General features: G+C 47.1%; 1 protein-coding gene across 7 annotated transcripts in view; it reads right to left on the bottom strand.

The window, feature by feature from the left end:
- The window catches only part of Ttc7b (tetratricopeptide repeat domain 7B), a 232,165-nt gene that overhangs the window by 193,257 nt on the left and 19,952 nt on the right, over positions 1 to 18,956 (bottom strand). For 6 of the 7 annotated variants that reach the window (XM_026394209.2, XM_026394208.2, XM_026394211.2 and 3 more), the window contains exons 2-3: positions 17,269 to 17,423; positions 12,419 to 12,587 (exon numbers count right to left, since the gene is read on the bottom strand). In XM_026394209.2, the coding sequence (XP_026249994.2) occupies positions 12,419 to 12,587; positions 17,269 to 17,423 (324 nt within the window). Of the gene's footprint in view, positions 1 to 12,418; positions 12,588 to 17,268; positions 17,424 to 18,956 lie in introns of those variants that run through there. The other variant, XM_026394214.2, reaches the window with a different exon arrangement.

Here is an 18,956-nt window from a genome sequence, read left to right as displayed (position 1 = left end):
ACTGAATCAGACATCAAGAAACTTCTACAAAGAAAACCCAGGCTCAAATGGTGTCACTGGTGAATTCTATTAAATGTCTAAATAAGAATTAACACCAATCCTTCACAAACTCTTCCAAGAGGTAGAATAGGAGGGAACATTTCACAACTCATCCTATGACAGCAGTATGCCAATAATACAAACCCAAAAATGTCACAAGAAAACAACCTACATCCATTATGAACAGAGATGTAAAAGTCCTCAACACAGAATTGCACATAAAACCCACAGCTATAAAGGACTGCATAACATGGCCAAATGTGATTTATCCCAGGAATGCAAGGTTGGTTTAACATGTGAAAATCTACAAAGGTAAAATATTATAAAGAATAAAGCACCAAAAAAAATGCATGAACATCTCAATGAGGGAAAAAAAAAACTTTTGACAGTCTCTTACTGCCATAGTCTGGCTGGGCACAAATCACGAGCCACTGAAGCAGGAACAAACTTTATTTCTGAACTCCACCAGCACACTCCACACATGCTTGCTCCCCGGGAACTCTCCCGAACCCCTCGCGGCTCCTCCAGGAACCAACAACCGGAAATCCCTCTTCCGGAAATCCCCCCTCCCGCACTTCCCCAACCAATGAGAACTTTTCAGGAATCCCCTCGAGAGCTAAACCAGAACTCAACGGGAACTCTGCGAGAAGTCAAAAGTCATCATCTTAATGGCTTGCTGGCGTCACCTCTCAACCATTACTTCTGGCAAAAATGCCATGCGTCATCCCGACTCGGCTGTGGCCCTCAACATCTTACATGTTTTAATGACAAAAACTCTCCACATACTAGAAATAGGAAAGAACTTCTTCAGGTTGAAAAATCATACTTAATGGACTGAATGCTTTCCCCCTGAAATAAGGATGTCTACTCTGGTCACTTCTGTCCAACATGGCAGTGGGGGTACAAGCCAAGGCAATCAGGCAATGAAGAAAAAAAGTTACCCATATTGGAAGTGAAGAAGGAAAACTACATTTACTTTCAGATGATCTTATGTAGAAAATTCTAGAGAGTCCTTAAAAAAAAAAAAACTATTAGATTTAGATTTCTATCTTTCACCTGGCACAAAAGTCAAATCAAAATGGATCAAAGCCTTAGAAATTAGACCAGAAACCTTGCAACTGCTAGAAAAAAACAGGGTCAACACTCCATTATAGAAATGCTGGCACCAACTTCCAAAACAAGACCCAGAAACTCAAGAAATAAAACCAAGAATCAATAAGAGGGATGCCATCAAATTAAAAAAGCTTTCGCACAGCAAAGGAAATTATTAAGAGGGTGAAGAGAGAGCCTGTGGAATGGGAGAATATCTTTGCTAGCTACTCGTCTGATGAGGATTAATATCCAGAATATACAAAGAACTCAAAAAACTCAATGCCAAAAAAACAAATAGCCCAATCAATAAATGGTCAAAAAATAAAACAGAAGCTTCTCAAAAGAAGAAACACAAATGGTCAGGAAAATATGAAAAAAAAATGTTCAACGTCTCTAGCAATTAGGGAAATGCAAATCAAAACTACACTAGGATTTCATCTTACTCCAGTCAGAATGGCAATTATCAAGAATATCAATAATAATAAATGTTGGTGAGGATGTGGGGAAAGAGGTACACTCATACATTGTTGGTGGGACAGCAAATTAGTAAACTACTCTAGAAAGCAGTGTGGAGAGTCCTCAAAAAACTAGAAATAGGACCACCATATGATCCACTCCTTGATATATATTCAAAAGATCTAAAATCAGCATACTATAATGATATAGCCACCTCAGTGTTTATAGCAGCACAACTCACAATAACCAAATTATTAAATCAACCCAGATGCCCATCAAAAAATGAATAGAGGGCTGGGGATGTGGCTCAAGCGATAGCGCACTCGCCTGGCATGCGTGCAGCCCAGGTTTGATCCTCAGCACCACCAAAGATGTTGTGTCCACCGAAAACTAAAAGATAAATATTAAAATTCTCTCTCTCTCTCTCTCTCTCTCTCTCTCTCTCTCTCTCTCTCTCTCTCTCAAAAAAAAAATGTGATGTATGTACTCAATGGAGTTTTTCTCAGCCATATAAAAGAATGAAATAATGGCATTTGCTAGTCAATGGATGGAAATGGAGAAGATCATACTAAGTGAAATAAGCCAGATGAAGAAAATCAAGGATTGAACATTTTCTCTCATATGTGGAAGATAGCAAAATAAGGGAAAGGAGGCAGTTGGGGAGGGGATCAGATACCATAAAAATTCAGGGAAGATCACAAGAATAAGAGGAGATGAAGAAGGAGGGAGGAGGGATGGGAAGGGGGACGAAATATGGAATGAATTTAACAAAATCATGTTATATTCATATATAAAGGTACCAGAGGGAACTTCACCTTTACATATGTTTGAAAGAAAGGGCGTTTAGTAAAGTAGGGAGAATAGGGATGGGGGAGGGAGGGGGATAGTGGGGATCAACATCAAAGTCCTTGAATGTATGATTTTGTCAAAATGAACCCAAATACTATGTATAATTATAATGCTCTAATAAAAAAGCTATTAGAACTAATTAATAAGTTTAGATCACTATCTAAAAACTGGTTGTATTTCTATAGCAATGAGCAATCTCAAGATGAAATCAGAAAGAATTCTATACATAATAACATCAAAAAGAGTAAAATACTTAGAATAAAAGTTAACAAAAGGAATGTAAGCCTTGTCACCAAAAATCTACAAAACATTTTTTAAATTAATGAAAGAAGACAGCCCATATTCACAGATTATAAGACCTAACACTGTTAAGATGATACTATTCCCCAAATTGACATACAGATTCAATACAATCTCTATCAAAATTTTTCCTGCACTAATTTATAATATATCCTAAAATTCATGTGGAAATGTAACAGGTCCACAAGAGCCAAAATAATCTTGGAAAAAAAAAAGTTGGAGGGGCTTACACTTCCCAAATTCAAAACTTACTATAGAGCTACATGTTAGTGAGCTTTTTGTCACTATGACCAAAATAGCTGACAAGAACAGCTTAAAAGAGAAAAAGGTTATTTTGAGCTCATGTTTCAGAGGTTCAGTAGATAACAGGATGACTTCACTGCCCTAGGACCCAGATGAGGCGGAATATCATGGAGGAAGGCTGTAGCAGAGGAAAGCTGCTCAGCTCATGGCAGCCAGGAGGCAGAGAGAGAGAAAGAGGAAGGGGCCAGGGATAGGTATAGACCAGGACAATCCCCAGTGACCTACTTCCTCCAGCTACACCCTCTCTGCCTACAGCTACCACCCAGTTGTCCATTCAAATTATTAATCTATCAGGTGGATTAGGCCACCAATAAGGTGACAGCTTCCTCGTTTCAGCCCTCTGAACATTCCTGCATTGCATAGCACATGAGTTTGGGGGCAGACATTAAAGATCCAAACCACAACATTACAGTAATACACTGTGGTACTGGCATAAGGATAGGCATATAGACCAAGAGAACAGAACTGAGAGTCCAGAAATGAACAATTACATTGATGTTTAATTGATTAAACAAGAATAACAGGACAATTCATTAGGGAAAGAATAGTCTTTTCAACAAACGGTGCTGGCACAACTAGAAATTCACATACAAAAGAATTTTTCCCAGCCAGGCGTGGTGGTACATGCCTATAATCCCGTGGCTCAGGAGGCTGAAGCAGGAGGATTGCGAGTTCAAAGCCAGCCTCAGCAAAAGCAAGGTGCTAAACAACTCAATGAGACCCTGTGTCTAAATAAAATACAAAATAGGTCTGGGGATGTGGCTCAGTGGTGGAGTGCCCCTGAGTTCAATTCCCAGTACCCATCCCCAAAGAAAAGAATTCTTCCCCTGTCCTCACAAACATATATTTGGATGAGAGACCAAATATATTTTGAGACAGCATCAAAACTCACTCAGTTGCTCAGCCTGGCTTCAAATTTGTAATCCTTCTGCCTCAGCCTCCCCAGGAGCTGGGATTACAAGTATGTGCCTGAAACATTTTGATGAGAGGCCAAAATGGATCAGAGACCTAAATTTAAGAGTTTAAAATATAAAACTATGCTGGGCACAGTGGCACACACCTGTAATCCCAGTGACACAGGAGACTGAAGCAAGAGGATTGCAAGTTCAAGGCCAGCCTCAGCAATTTAACAAGACCTTGTTTAAAATAAAAAATAAAAGAGACTGGGGATGTGGTTCAGCGGTAATCACCCCTGAGTTCAACCCTAGTACAAAAAACAACAACAAAAAACTCTTAGAATAAACAATAGGAGAAAATCTTCATAGCATTGATTAAGCAATGTTTATTAGATACAAAATCAAAAGCATGAAAACAACAGAAGAAAAAATAGATAACCTGGATTTAATCAAAACTAAGAAATTTTTGCATTTCAAAGGTTAACATTAGAAAGTGAAAAGAGGGGGTGGGAGTTGTGGCTCAGTGGTAGAGCACTCGCATAGCACATGGGAGGCCCTGGGTTCGATCCTCAGCACCACGTAAAATAATAAATAAAATAAAGTTATATCCAACTACAACTAAAAAGAAAGAAAGAAAGAAAGAAAGAAAGTGAAAAGACAACCAGACTCGAATAAAATACTTACAAACCATGTATCTGTACAAGACTGGAACACACAAAGAACTATTACAACTCAAAGAGTAAAAAGACAAATATTCCAATTTTAAACTAGGCAAAGGGTTTGAATAGATATCTCTCTAAACAAGATATACAAAAAGCAATAAGCACATGAAAAACTGCCCAATATCACTCGTCGTTAGGCAACTGCGAATAAGTGAGGCTGGCTTCACCTGCTGTAGGACAGCTATCATCAAGGGACAGACACTGGCATCGCTGATGAGGATGCAGGGAACCTCTGTGCTGGTGAGGCTGCCTTGGAAAACAGCCATGACCAGCTCCTCAGAGCTGCCCAGTGACCTGGTGGCCAAGGGAAATGAGAATGTCTACCCAAAATCTCTATGCAGTGTTTATAGCAGCATTATTCAGAATCGCCAAAAAGTGGAACCGACCCAGGGTTCACCAACTGAACGCAAGGTTAACAATGTGCAAATGTGATCTTCACAGGACAGCACAGCGCTCAATGTCACCAGGACTGACACCTGCTCTCACGTGCAGGAACCTTAAAAGAGCAGACAAGGGGAAAGAGGACAGATGTAAAAATTCTAATAGAATATGATTCATTTGCATAAAATGCCTAGGATAAACAAATATACAGATAAATAATTAGCAGTTGACTAGGGCTGCAGGTTGGGGATGGGGTTTGGAAAACAGGAAGTGACTGCTAATGAATATAGGTTTCTTTTTAGGCCTGGGTGATAGAATTTTTCAGAAATTGATGGTGGTGGTTATATAACATGGTACACTAAGTAAATTATATACCAATAAATGTTATTTTAAAAAGCTGGAAACATTGTCAGGTGCTGTGGCACACACCTCTAAGCTACTAGGGAGGTTAAGGCAGGAGCATCATAAGTGTGGGACTAGCCTCTGCAATTTAGTGAGACCCTGTCTCAATAAAAATAAAACGGGCTGGGGATGTAGCTCAGTAGCAGGGAATTCCTGGGTTCCATCCCCAGTGCCCAAAAATAAATAATCAAATAAAAGCTATAAACAGGATTCCGAGAAGATGGTGGGAAGTCCCAGGAGTATCTTCCTGCTTAGGCAACAATGACATAGGCACAGTCTGTCCCATGTAACATTTTTGGAACCTGGAGTCTGTTAAAAGCTGGCAATGTCCAGAGGAAGGCTTGATGGTAACTTAGAGTCATGGTCAGCAGCCATGCGAGTGTTCCCAGAGCCACCAGCGTGCGGCCTACAGAAGCCAGGCAGCTAAGCATTCCCTCCAGTGACTGAAAAAGTCCCCAATGTGATGAAAGAGATGGACACAAACATCCAAGAAGCTCAACAAACTCCAAGTAAGATGCACTGAAGAGACCTACATTATAACCAACTTAGCAAAGACAGAGGATGCTCAAAAAGCAAGAGAGAAGCGATCACATAGAAGGAATCCTCGGTGGGTGATCAGGAGATTGCTCATCGGAAACATCCATGGCCCAAAAAGCAGCGAGTGAGTGGGCCAATATATCCAGAGTACTGGAAGAAACACTCTGTTGGCCAAGAACCTGTGTCTGGCAAAGCTGTCCTTCCCAAGAGAGGAGCACCTGAGAGACTCCTAGGTAAACAAGGGCTGGGGGAGCGCACTGCCACTGTGTCTGCACTGCTAGAAACGCTCAAGGAAGTCCTGCAGGTGGAACAAAGTGACACCAGACAGTCGCTCGAAGCTGAAGGGCGAACCAAGGATCTCAACAAAGATGGATGCCCTCCCCAGTGAAAGGACAGGGACTGGCAGAGGAGTGTGAAAAACACGGTCCAACTACATGCTGTCTGTGAGAGACCATTCAGTAAATCAAAGTGAAAGGATGAAAAAAGATATTTCACATAAATAGTGACCAAAAGAGAAAGGGGTGGCTACACTAATATCTGAGAAAATACACTTTAAATCAAAAAAGAGTGCAACAGACTAAGGATTTTCTATATTAATAAAAGGTTTAGCAAGATGTGACAGGTGAAAACATTTACACACCTGATAACAGACCATCAAAATATGTGAACCAAATCCAGACAGAATTTAAGGGAGAAGTCGAGAATTCTGTAACAACTGTTCCACACTTAGTAAGGAATGGACAGACAGAAGGTAAGAAAACAGAACCTGTCACATCAGCCGGCCAGACCCAGTGGACATGCTCAGGCACCCTGCCTGCCAACAGCAGCACGCACCTTCTTCTGAGGTGCCCATGGGAGCTTTTCCAGGATGGACCACATATTAGGCCACAAACTAAGTCAACACGTGGTGTATATTCACAGAATGGAACATCATTCACTTTCTAGAAGGAAGGATTCTGACACCAGCTCAACACAGGCAGGCCATGAGGACTTTATACTAAGTGAAGTACGCTGGTCACTTAGACTCTCCCCAGGCAACTGGCTTAAAATCAACCATAAGGCACGCCACTGTGCAGATGTCAAAATCTACATTTTTGAAAGTATTTCATGATATGGAAAAATAATTGTACACTCATGTAGTAAAAAAAATATAAAAGAGTACATGGAGCATAATCCCAATTAAATATAAAATTGTATATACACTACATATTTTTAAATATACACTCAACAGTGGTTAACTACTCAAAGTGGCAGTATGGTAACTGACAATATAGAAATGATTTTAAATAACTATCAATATATAAGTATATTTAATAGAAATATATGTGAATTTTTTGGTGACTATTTCATTTTTAATATAAATTTTTATATTTGTTTATTTTCCAAATACCCTATATTGAGCACACAACTAACCAATAAATGTTCATTTTTAAATGAAAAGGATTCTGTTGCATGTTGGCCAGAGCGAGAGGAGCTGGACCCTCACTGCAGGAAGGAAGACACACAGGTCTGGCCATCCCACAGGGCAGGCTCCACTTCTGGCAGCTCTCCTGTGGAAATCACATGGAAACGCACAGAGACCAGGCTACGTCTCCTCCCAGCTTCATGTGTGGCCCTGAAAAGCTCTGTGCAGCACAGAGGCTGCTTAGCTAAGTAAGTTTTACCTCGTGCACACAATGAGAAGTTCCACAGTCCCCCAAACTGCAGAGATGTCCATGGAAAGTGTTTATGATCGCTGGTGAAGTGGGAAAAGCAAGTCACAAAGCAGAGAACATTGTAAAATCCCCTTCTGATTAAAAAAAAAAAAAATCACACATCTGAGAAGCGTAGGGACCTCTGGGAGGAGAGGCAGGAAGGTGCTAAGAGCCCACCTCGGGGGAGATGGGGAATAGGTCTTGCTCTGTCTTGTCTGAGCATCTGGATTTTATAACACACATGTGTTTGGTCTACATTCAGAATAATTAAATATCACATGGGAGAAAGGACAAGAGATCAATCCCAGGGACAACTGGAAGCACCAGTGGCTACCCAAGCAAAAGAGCATGACAGGCGGGGCCTTCAGGAGGGGGATGCGGGGTGTGGGGATGCGGGGACTGTGGGGGGTAAGGCTGTAGCCTCCTGCTGCTCCCAACCTCCGCTGTAGTGGGGTCACACTCTACAAAGCCCCTTTCATTGGCCTCCATTTACATATTTCAAAGCACCTTCCTGTTTACTCTTGTAAGGTATTGTTAGAGCCCCGTCTTGTAAATTTAAAACATGAGACTTAGAGTGAGAACCTAGAGAAGGTACCTAGAAATCACAGAATAAAATCAGAATGGAACAGCAGGTTACCTGACACCAGAGTCTCATCTCCCAGGGAGCAGAGCAGCCCCACCAGCCCTGACCAGGTGGGCTGAGGTGTGTTTGGTCCCTTTATCACAGCAGAGCTACTTAGAAAGGCCATCTCCAGAGGCCACGCCATTTCCAGCTCTCACTGTCCTGACAGCACAATTCACCTTATGTCCCAGCACAAACGGTGGCCCTCTTTCTTTCTACTGCTCCCAGCCTCCTGTCTTGGGGGAACAACATCTGTGGTCACTTGGTATCCCAGAGATTCCCTGAGCCTTATCCCAGAGTCAGCCCTCCACTCGCCAGGTTAACCCAACCTGCCAGACACCGAGGAGCTTCTCACTCTTCCGCCTGTCCTCATTTCTCTACTCAGGTCTAAGAGATGGTGCGAGGGAGAGAAGGGGAGGAGGTGGCCTCAGCTCCGGGAGAGTGGGCACGTGGGTCTGTGCAGGTGCGCCCCACGGCTGTCAGGGGGCGACTGAGTGGCCCATAGGTGCTCAGCATCTCACACACAGAAAGGTACAGAAAGCACGTCCAACCGTGACCAGCCAGGAGCCATGGCTCCCAGATCGCCCCACCCACAAGACAGGCATCTGGGCAGAAATCCAAGCAGGGGAACCTGTAAAATGTCATCATTAACTAAGCACCAACTATGTGACAGACACTGTGTTGGGTCCCAAGGACAGCAAACGAGCGAGAGGAAAGTCTTCCTTTACAGGAGCTCACAGACAGGCAGGCGCATCTGGTGATACTACAACCAATTCTCTACGTTTCTCAAACGATCCTAATCCACTATGCCAAGATGGCACCAGATACGGGCATCTGTGAATGGGTGAGTCCCAGGTGGCTTCAGAGAGGACAGGACACAGAACTTAAAAAAACAGAACTTCCAGGAAGAAAATCAGGCAAGAGTGTGGAATTGAGGTGAAGGCATCAGGGGGTGGCCTGAGAAGGGGAGCAGGTACAAATCCAGGGCATTCTCCGGAGACCTGGATGCATTTTGCCTGAGAAAGCTGTGCATGGCTGAGGGAGACCAGCCCACATGCCAACAGGACAGAGTGACTGAGATCTGGGCTCACTGCTGAGCACGCTCCATTCAGCTGAGTCCTCCCTGCCACTCACAGAGTGGCACAGGCTCTCAACTAGTTTCCCAGGACAAGTTCTGGTTTGACCTCTTCTTGCTCTAGACCCCCGCCAAGGTTCTCTAACTTCCCTCTAACTTGCCTCAGTTTCCTTGTCTGCAAAACAGAAAGCATAATGGTGTTCACACTGTAGGGCAGCTGTGAGGCCTGAACGGGAAACCCAAAGAGGACGCAGTGCAGGGCACAGGAATCTCAGTGCACTTGGTCACTGAGGTCACTGGTAACTTTACCGGGTCTCCTTCTTTCATCTGTAAGCTTGGAGTTTGGAGAAGTAAAAGACAGTAAAGTCCCACCTGGTGCTGGCCCACAGAAGGCCTCAGTAACTGAAGGGTACTGGCTTCTGACTCCCAGCAAGCAATGGCCAACTCCCTTCCACTCAGAAGAGCAGATGTGTGGGAGCCATGGCATTTCCAGGCTGTCACGAGCCATCCATGGGCTGTGTGGACTGTTGCGCATAGTAGCCAAGTGAGGGGATAGGTCTGGCATTGCCAAAGCCCTGTAGCACCCCCTCGGGGATTGATCACTTGATGCAGGTAAACCTTCCCCTCAAGCTCTGCCTAAGATCCCACACAGCACCTGAGATGGGAGTGACCTGCAAAGATACCAATCAATCTGCTGACCACAAGACACCATGAAGCAAGACCTCGCCCTTGAATCCCTATCCGGGTTATAAAATAAATCAAACACAGGCTCATGCTCCAGCCTACAAGCTTGACCCTGAAAGTCAAAGAGCCGTCCTGCCTGCTTTCTGGATGCTGCTTTCTGTGCCATGTGATTTTCCACAACCACCTTCTTAGCTTAATGTTGCAGCCAGCCTGTTTAAACCCAGTTTGTCCCATCTGCGCGGGTCATGGTGGAGACTAGGCTCTGGCTAAAACCTTGGTCATGATCATGTTTCATGTCAGCCTTTGGATCACCATGAACAGGTCCAGGTGGACCTAGAAAGCCTGCAGGTCAGTCCTGCTGCTTGGAGCACTGCAAGGCAGCATGGGGAGGGCCAGAGCTGGGGATATCCCACTCAAGGGGCAGCTGCCCCGCAACCCCAATGGTCTGGCCATGGGGGTGGACAGGATAGCTCTCCCTTCTTTCCAAAGAAACTAGAAAAAACAAATATTTAAGCAGAATGAAGGGGCTCGATGTTGAAATGCTAATTTACAAGTGTGGGGAACCTGAGCTAATAATGAACAGCCTGCCTGGGCAGCCACCGGCCACGGCATCCTTCTGCTTTAAGGTGCTTTGTACATCAGCAGTCATGGGCTCTCTTGCCAACTGTCTCTCCTTGAAAATTCTCTGGAACCTTGGTGAAGAAACAGCCAAGACTGAAGGTCTCTTAAGCCCTCAGAGAGTTCACCTGTCTTTGGGCATCTCCGTCAACTGGGCTGGCAAGTCCCGGGTTGTTATGAGTCACTCCTATGGCCCCCTCCCACAGCACACTCATCTATTAAGCTACCGTCTCATCATGCCTGCTGTGTGCCAGGTGCCTTTCAGCACTGCATGTGTACTCTCTCACACGGTCCTGATGACCTGGTGAGACCTCTATGTGGAGAGACTGAGGAACAAAAGAATTTGCACAAGGACACCAGACCAGCGCGTGCCCGAGGTGGGAGCTGGACCCAGGCTGGCAGTTCAGCTGGTCTCCCTCCACTCTACACTGCCCTAGCTGCCAACCAGGCTCTCGGGGGCCTGGAGCTTCCAAGGCTGCTGTCCACTTTCTCTAAACGAGTGGCCATCCCTTCTTCCTGCACACATGTGACTCTACTCACATCTCCAGAGCTCAGAAACTAGCCAGACTTGGACAACCTCTTGAGCCAGCCAGTGTTCCAAGAGCCAACTGTCATACTCATAGCTGGAGGGCCACTGTTAACCAATGTCACCAGGGCAGACTTGGGGACCAATCTCCTTTCCCACCTTGCATGGCAGCCAAAAGACTGAGCTGGCACTGTCACCAGCAGACAGCCTGCCTCCAGCCTCCTATGTCTAGGCCAATGCGAAGACCTTAGCTCAGGCCTCCAAGCCACCTCCATCCTCCACCAATGACCCAGCTGCTAGGTCACAAAGCCAACACTGCACAGAACACCTGAGTCCCACAGGCTGGACCCCCTGGAGCCCCAACATCTTGGACAGAATGTGCTGGCAGTACTCAAGTGGCCAGCTTGCTGCTGTTCTAGAGGGTCGGGCCCAGAGCCCAGGCCCCTGTGTAAGCCACAGTCAGTCACAATGCACAGTCAGGACTGCAGGAGCAGGAGGCAGAGGGGGTCCTTCAGAGAGTGACTTCTTAGTATTGGGAAGTCCAGATCCAAGTGTCCCTGCTGAAGGCTACCTGCAAAGGTATCACCCACCCCTGGCTATTACCATTAGCTGCCTTGTTTGGGGCTGGCATCTAAAGATATTCACTGAGCACTGAGCATGTGCCGGGCACCATAAAGAGCTTTACGTACAGTATTTCACTTCATCCTGACACTAATTCTATGAAGTGACAGAGACAGAATCGGCAGCTTAGCAACAATAATACCTGTGTCCTGCCTTTTCTTTCTGTGAGATTGCATCCTACCATGCTAGACTACAAGCTCCCTCTGACCCTTGAATAGGGACCCTGTTAATCATCAAAGGAACTGCTGTGGATTGACCTTAACTAGCCAGGGGTGACATTAATGAATAAAAAACATGGTAGAGCATGTGGGAAGTTGACCACATGACATACACTGTCCAGTTACTCAATTACCAAGAAAAGTCCCCAGTGAAGTTGCACATTAATAATCAAGAAACTCTACTGAAATGCTTCTCCTTCGTTCCCTTGAGCAATAATCAAAGAACTCAAGCTCTGAGGAAACAGAGTGTTGCTGAGCTTAAAACCATCCCAAGTACTCAGTGGGGCATCACAGGGGCCTAGCTGGGATTCTCACAGGGGACTCCTAGGAGGCTCTGCTACCCCCAGCAACATGACACGGAGGGAAAAAGACCCAGGTCTCACCTTTGGTGGCGTAGGATTCTGCAATCATCCGCAGCCTGTACGGAGGGACAGCTGTCAGTGGCAGGTCATCAAGGCCCGCCCGGGCGTAAATGTTCAGAGCTTCTTTATAATCTCCTTCCACATAATTCAGCTTGGCCATGATCAGATTGGACTCTTGTAGGAATTCTGACTAGAAGGAAAAGGAGAGAAAGGCATTTTCCTACAGTATTTTGTGGGATGCTCCCTCAGGGCCCAGCCATCTACTGCCATAAAGCCCCCCGCCCCCACATGAATACTGGCCCATCAATGTTCACAGCATATTACCCACAACAGCCCAAAGCACGAACAACCCAAGTATCCATAAAAATGTGGTCTAGCCATAAAATAGAATATTGGTCATGATCAAAAATTAAGTACCACAATACAGAGGAAACCCCCAAACATTATTCCAAGTCAAAGATCAGCCATAAAAGGCCACATATTGTATGCCTCCATTATAGGAAACATCTAGAAGAGGCAAATCTGCAGTCAGGAAGTAAGTCGGTGTGCCAAGGGCTGGGGTCTGGGAACTAGGAATATCGACCGATGGTTGCATGCATAGTTCCTTTGGGGCGTGCTGAAATGTTCCAGGGTATCATGGTGACAGAGTGCATAACTTCAGGAAGATGCTAAAAACCATTGCACTGTACACTTTAAGTGGGTGAACTAAACAGCATGGGAATCATATCTCAAGGTCGTTGTGAAAACAAATAACCCAGACCCCTGTGGCTCCCCTCGGGCCCTGAGCTGCACTGGGCCCCAGAAGGAAGGAACACTTCCCTAGTAAGCACTACAACGATGTGAGCACCTTCCCCAAACAAGAGAGGCCACTGCCTGGTGTCCTGGGGTCCTGTCCCTGGCACTGGACATGCACAGACCAGAGCCCAAATCACCCACATGGGGCTTGCCAAAGTGGCTACAAGGCAGAACTTACTTTCCCATCAGGGGCAATGTTTCCCACTGAGTGATCAAGCCTGTGAAGCTGTTGCTGACAAGAGTCCTCCTTCCTACGGCTGAGGGCTGTGGCAGATCTGAGGGGTCACCTTCCTTCCTGTCCCCTCTCGACCCCAAGTGCCACCTCCTCTGCCTTGCCCTCCCCAGCCTCACTGGCTGGAGACAAGAGGTGACCCAGCCATCTAGAGTAGGAAACACATCCATCACCTCTCCTGGGCCTTCTCCTCACAGCTAAGTTGTCACACTTGGTGGCTCTGCTCAGAGAGGCACACCCGCACTCCTCTGTCACCTGCGGCTCTGACAGGTAGGTGACAAAACACAGGAGAGCAGGCAGAGCATGGAGAAGCAGCCCTGTCTGCCAAAGGGGTCGACACTTCTTTGAAGGGAGCAGGGACACCAGACAGTGTAACGGGCCTTAGGAAGGCCACTGTGCTGAGAGCAGCGACTCTTTACTGAGGCCTGTGAGGCCCTGTGGGGGGCTAAAAGCAGGGTCAGCCCCAGCACCCCTGCTTCCTCTTCTGTCTGCCTCCCTGACTACCTTCAACTCCGGGTCAGGCGCCTCACTCCTACGCGGAGGCCTGTGATCACCAAGGAGCCTTCCTCTCAACCCAGTAACACACGGGCTTAGCCTACCTCGTCCTCCTGGGAGACTGAGGCAAGAGCGGCAGCCTCCCGTTCTGTCCCCCTGAATGGTGCCTACAAGTCCCCACACATCACCCCTCCCAGAATCACAGGTCTGACAGGCGAACACACTGAAAGCAGGTGGAAGTTGCCCCCGCCAGTCAGAAGGACTGCCGCAGAGCCACCTGGCAGAGCCTCCTGGCAGACCCGGGCCTGAGAGCACGGCCCAGCAGACCACAGTCTGATCAACGCTGCTTAGTTAGGCACCCTCCCGCCCTCCACCCTGATTCCTCCTCCTTTAAATCCAAAGTTCCTGTCAGTGCCCCAAAGACAGGGCCAGGACACCAAGTGTCATCTGCCTTCCCAAGGTGGCCACGTGATTCGTTTCCTCTTCTGCTCTCGCCATGACCTTGTCCACTTGGTTTTTGGGCCGAGTGGCCAGAACTGGAGTTGGGCCTCAGGCCTAGGATACCAGTAACAGCAGCACCGAGCATGGGAGGACAGCAGAGAACCAAGGCCACCGAGAGGGTGTCAGAGGGGCCCAGGAAGAGGGTCCCGTGCAGGAAGTCAGAGCGTCACCTGGAGACAGACTTGAGAAGGTGAAAAGCTTTGAAGAAAGCACCCACGGCAGGGCAAAGCAGCTCCAGGGCTGGGTACTTCAGAGAGTTTCCTAGGAGACTCTGGAACCTCACTTTAGCCAATTGAAGGGAGAATAGGAGCTGGTGCCAAATGGGGTCAGAGGTTCATCCAGAAAGGTGACAGAGTCCTGGGGGTGAGTGGTCGTGATGATGCACATAACACCCCTGAGCTGTGCACTAACGGTGGTTCAAACGGTCCATTTTACGTTAAGTAAAAGTAAGTCTAAAAAAAAGGAAACTGTAGAGCCCAATGGAAAATCTGCTTGGAGAAACTCATAGTCCAGAGGCACAGGATGGACACCCCAGGAGGGTCTTGCCAGGAGAGCTTGCCCACAGCAGTGACAGCAAGAAAGTAACTCGGTCCAAGCCACCCAGCTCCAGAGTGGAGGCAGAGCCCCAGCAGGGGGCCAGGTGCTGCCTTGTGTGTAACAAGCACAATCTTCTTGCCCTAAACCAGAGGCAACCTCCTCATCCAAGGCTCCATCAGCCCTCACTGCAGGCTGACTGCTCCTCCCAGCCTCAGTCACTTGAGACACATTGGACTTTAGAAGTTCCACATTAGCCAGTGTGAGTGTGGCAACATACCTGTGCAGAAGCTGCTCGACTCTAGAACATGCTTTATCAGGTGAAGGAAGCTAAAAACAGCAACAAGAGGGAAACCCCTTGGTAGAAGCAATAAAACAACAGTAAAAGGCAGGTGTCCAGTGGGGTAGAGCTTTGAAAGCCCTTCCATATTTCAGCCTTAAAACAATCCTGACCCATGTCAGCCTTAGCTGAGAAACATGGAGTTCAGAGAAGTTAAATAACTTCCCAAGATGGCACAGCTTATAAGCTCAGAACAGGGACTCAAACTGTGGAATTTCAACTTGAAATTTAACGTTCTTACTACCACATTGGTTTGAAGAGGACAGAGAATAAAGGCCAGAGAGATAAATGGCTAATGTTTCAAGATGAAGGTTAAGGATAGGAAAGAATTGAGCAGGATGTCTCCCTTAACACACAGTCACAGGCTCATACCTGGCAGGACACTTGGGTCTGAATGACTATCCTGTGAGCTGTGGCCCACAGGCCCACTGTCCCTCCACTCTCTCCTGCTGAGCAAGACTCACCCCAGTGTCTTTTGGTTAAGAACAGTGGACATGCAGACAAACACTCCCTAACTTCATCCTAGGTGACCTGGCCCTGAGGACAAAAGGAGGGGTGAGGAAGGCCTAGTGTAAGGCCCAAGTCAATGGCAGGTCCCCATGAGCCTGGGCTTCCCAGTGACAGCAGTGCCCTTGAGCCGGCCTCCCAGGGGCTAAGGTGGTCCAGTGCACTCAGAGACACAGAGACCTTCTGAAAGGTGGCCTCTGTCAGCACTTCCAGAAGGCATGAGGCACAGCCAGCAGACAGTAACACCATCTTTCCAGGGCTTCCCAGGCCTCCCTGGGACAGAGGCAGGGAGGTGGCCAGATGGCCAGGAGGAAGAACATGAATGAAGGCTCATCGTCTCAAAGCATGTGGGAACTGAGAGGATCCAAGCTCAGGCTTGCAAGAGCCCATTAAAACCACAGAACCTTGCCCCAGAGAGGAGCGTGACCTCCCCAGAGTCACACAGCAAGTTGGAAGCAAACTTACGTTTCCAATACAGATGCAAAAGGTAAAGCAAAAAAATCTGGCTTCTGACAGCAGGTAGGTGAGTGCATACAATTGGACAAGAGTGAAGACCAAAGAAGTAGCCCCAGAAGATTCTGAGACAGAAAGAGAAAGAAAGTGAAAGAGAACTCTCATCATCAAAGGAAAAAAGAAATCAGAGCTTCAAGAGTTCACATATAACTCTGTCCTCAGTGGAAATATATTCTGGGGGGAAGGGGGCCCTAAGGGAGATGAGGGGACCTGGAGGATGGGGCTGAGATGCAGTTAATCATTTCAACAGAGTGGCCTCAGAAAGCAGTGAGGGCAGGGTCCACAGCTAAAGGGATGGGAGGAGGGGCAGGGCGAACAAGGAGAGATGCCCCTGTGGAAGGCGAGGGGTGGGAGGGGTTCCCGAGGAGCAAGGGGGGAAAGCAGGTGAGGAGCAGAGTGTGACTGGAAGGCAGACCAATGGGGAGCTGCAGTGTCCCATGCGAGGAGACAAGGGTCCAGGCTCAGGCAGCGAAGCTCCTGGTGCCCCCCACTCAGAGGCAGTGCCAGGCCTGTGGGAGTCAGTATGAAACCCCTGGCTCTGGGCCAGAGTGGCCCATTGCATTCACAAGCCACATGATTTGGTTAGGAAATTGTGCACTGATGACGCTCATAACCAACTTCTCTCTCTTCTAGAGTGGAGCAAAGCGTCAGGCTGTTCTCTAAGCCTCAGAGTAACGCTGAGGTCACTCTGTTGAGGCTTTACTTTAAGCACTGAGGGAGACTGGTGCCTTCTGTCAGGATGGTAGGTCACTGAGCACTCTCAGAGAGAGCCCCCCAGGGGTTCATCTTAATGGCCCAGGAAGCTGGCCTGCTTCCAAAAGACGAGCCGTGCTGTGTGCAGAAGCACTCCAACATGGCCCCGTTCGTCCCTGGCCACCCTTCCCAGCCGACACCTCCCAGAGGAGATGATGCCAGCATCCCTTGCTGTCTCTGCTTCATCCCGGCCCATAGTACCTTGAGGTTCCCTCGGTCTAGGGCGGCGGTCAGATGCTTGCGGACCTCGGTCAGCTGGGGCTTGGGGCCTCGGGGACTGGCCCCCTGCCTCAGCGGATGTTCCTTCAGGTACTGCTCCAGCTTCGACTCCCCCAGGAGGAGTTCTGCCATGTCATCTACAAAACAAAGGGAGTCACTTAGTGGGAGCAAGGGACGGGTGGGCTGGGAAGGACCTGAGGACCCTGCTCCCCATGGCTCTAGCCCAGCAAGGTCCTCCTGAGGCCTCAGAAGTTTAGATGGGTCTAGTGGGCACTGTTCATTAGCAAGGAATGTACTGAGCCCTGTTCACTAGCAAGGAATGTCCAGCCGCGTTGGCCAAGCACTCCGTCATCTGCTGTCTCACATCTGCTGACTCCAGAGGGATGGCTACACATTAACATGGAGAGAGTCAAGTTCAGGAGGGAGAAAACAAGGCTGTCTTTTGATAGGGGCTGGGTTGTAGCTCCGTGGTAGAGCACTTGCCTAGCATGTGTAAGGCATTGGTTCAATTCTCAGCACCACAAATAAATAAATGAATAAAATAAAGGTTCATCTAAAAATTAAAAAAAAAAAAGAAGATACAGTATGATCTTACAACACACAAAAAACAATGTGACGCATTTCCAAGAGTGGGCAGTGAGGTCTGGCTCTTCTGCGAACATGGACATGAGCTGGTGGGAGAGCTCTATCTATCTGTACAGCTTCTTCATTTTTTTTTTTTTTTGCAATACCGGGAATTAAACCCAGGGCCTCACACATGCTGGCCAGGCACTCCACCCCTGGCTCTTTTTTATTTTTATTTTTTTTTTATTTTGAGACAGGGTCTCTGAGTCACCCAGGCTGGCCTGGAGCTTCCGATCCTCCCCTCAGCCTCCTGAGAGCTGGGATTACAGGTTTTTCCACCACACCTGGATAAAAGTCAGGTTCTTAAAATGAGTTTGGATAAAAAAACCTAGATTTAAGGTCTCTCTGTCTCAAAGTCAAAACTACATAGACACTGATGTCTAGGCATATTCACAGAAGTTTTCACTCCTAAGATTAGTTACCACTTTGTAGCGTCTACACTGGCTGGTTGATTAGAATAAAAAGCTCCCCCCAGGCTTAGCCCTTTGGAATTCCCACATCAGAATGCTCTGAATGCACCCACAGCAGCTCGGACACCCAGCTGAGCATGGTCTATTTTTCTGTGGTGGACAAAAAATAATTGTAACAAAATATAAAATCAGTTTTTAAAAAGTCTAGAAGAATAAGTCTCAAATCCACAATAGCAGTTACCCCTGGGGTACAGGGAAACTTTGATGGGGTGGCAGCCAAAATGGACTTTAGCATCACTTTTATTTAACACCCTGGTCCTAGAAAGGAGAAAGATTTGACTATTAAATACAATTTAAAATTAATTCACACAACAATCCCTGAGGACCCACTATGAGTCCAGTGCTCAGCCCATCAAAGGCCCAGGGCCAGAAAAGCCTCCTACACATCCATGTTAGTCAACCCAAACTGTAGTCCACACGCCATAGAGAGCCCTGTCTGTGTACTGAGAAGCTGAAATCATATTTAGACACAAGACCTAGATTCCGGGAGGAGCCCCCGAGCAGCAGGATAGGGCTGGGGTAAGTTATTGGGCACAGGAATTCTTAAGACAGTCAAGAATACAAAGCAAGTTTCCC

Source organism: Urocitellus parryii, chromosome 6, assembly GCF_045843805.1.
Source record: "Urocitellus parryii isolate mUroPar1 chromosome 6, mUroPar1.hap1, whole genome shotgun sequence".
NCBI classification, from domain to species: domain Eukaryota; kingdom Metazoa; phylum Chordata; class Mammalia; order Rodentia; family Sciuridae; genus Urocitellus; species Urocitellus parryii.
The sequence above is the reverse complement of the archived record's forward strand: the minus strand, read 5'-3'. Positions and strand labels throughout refer to the sequence as shown.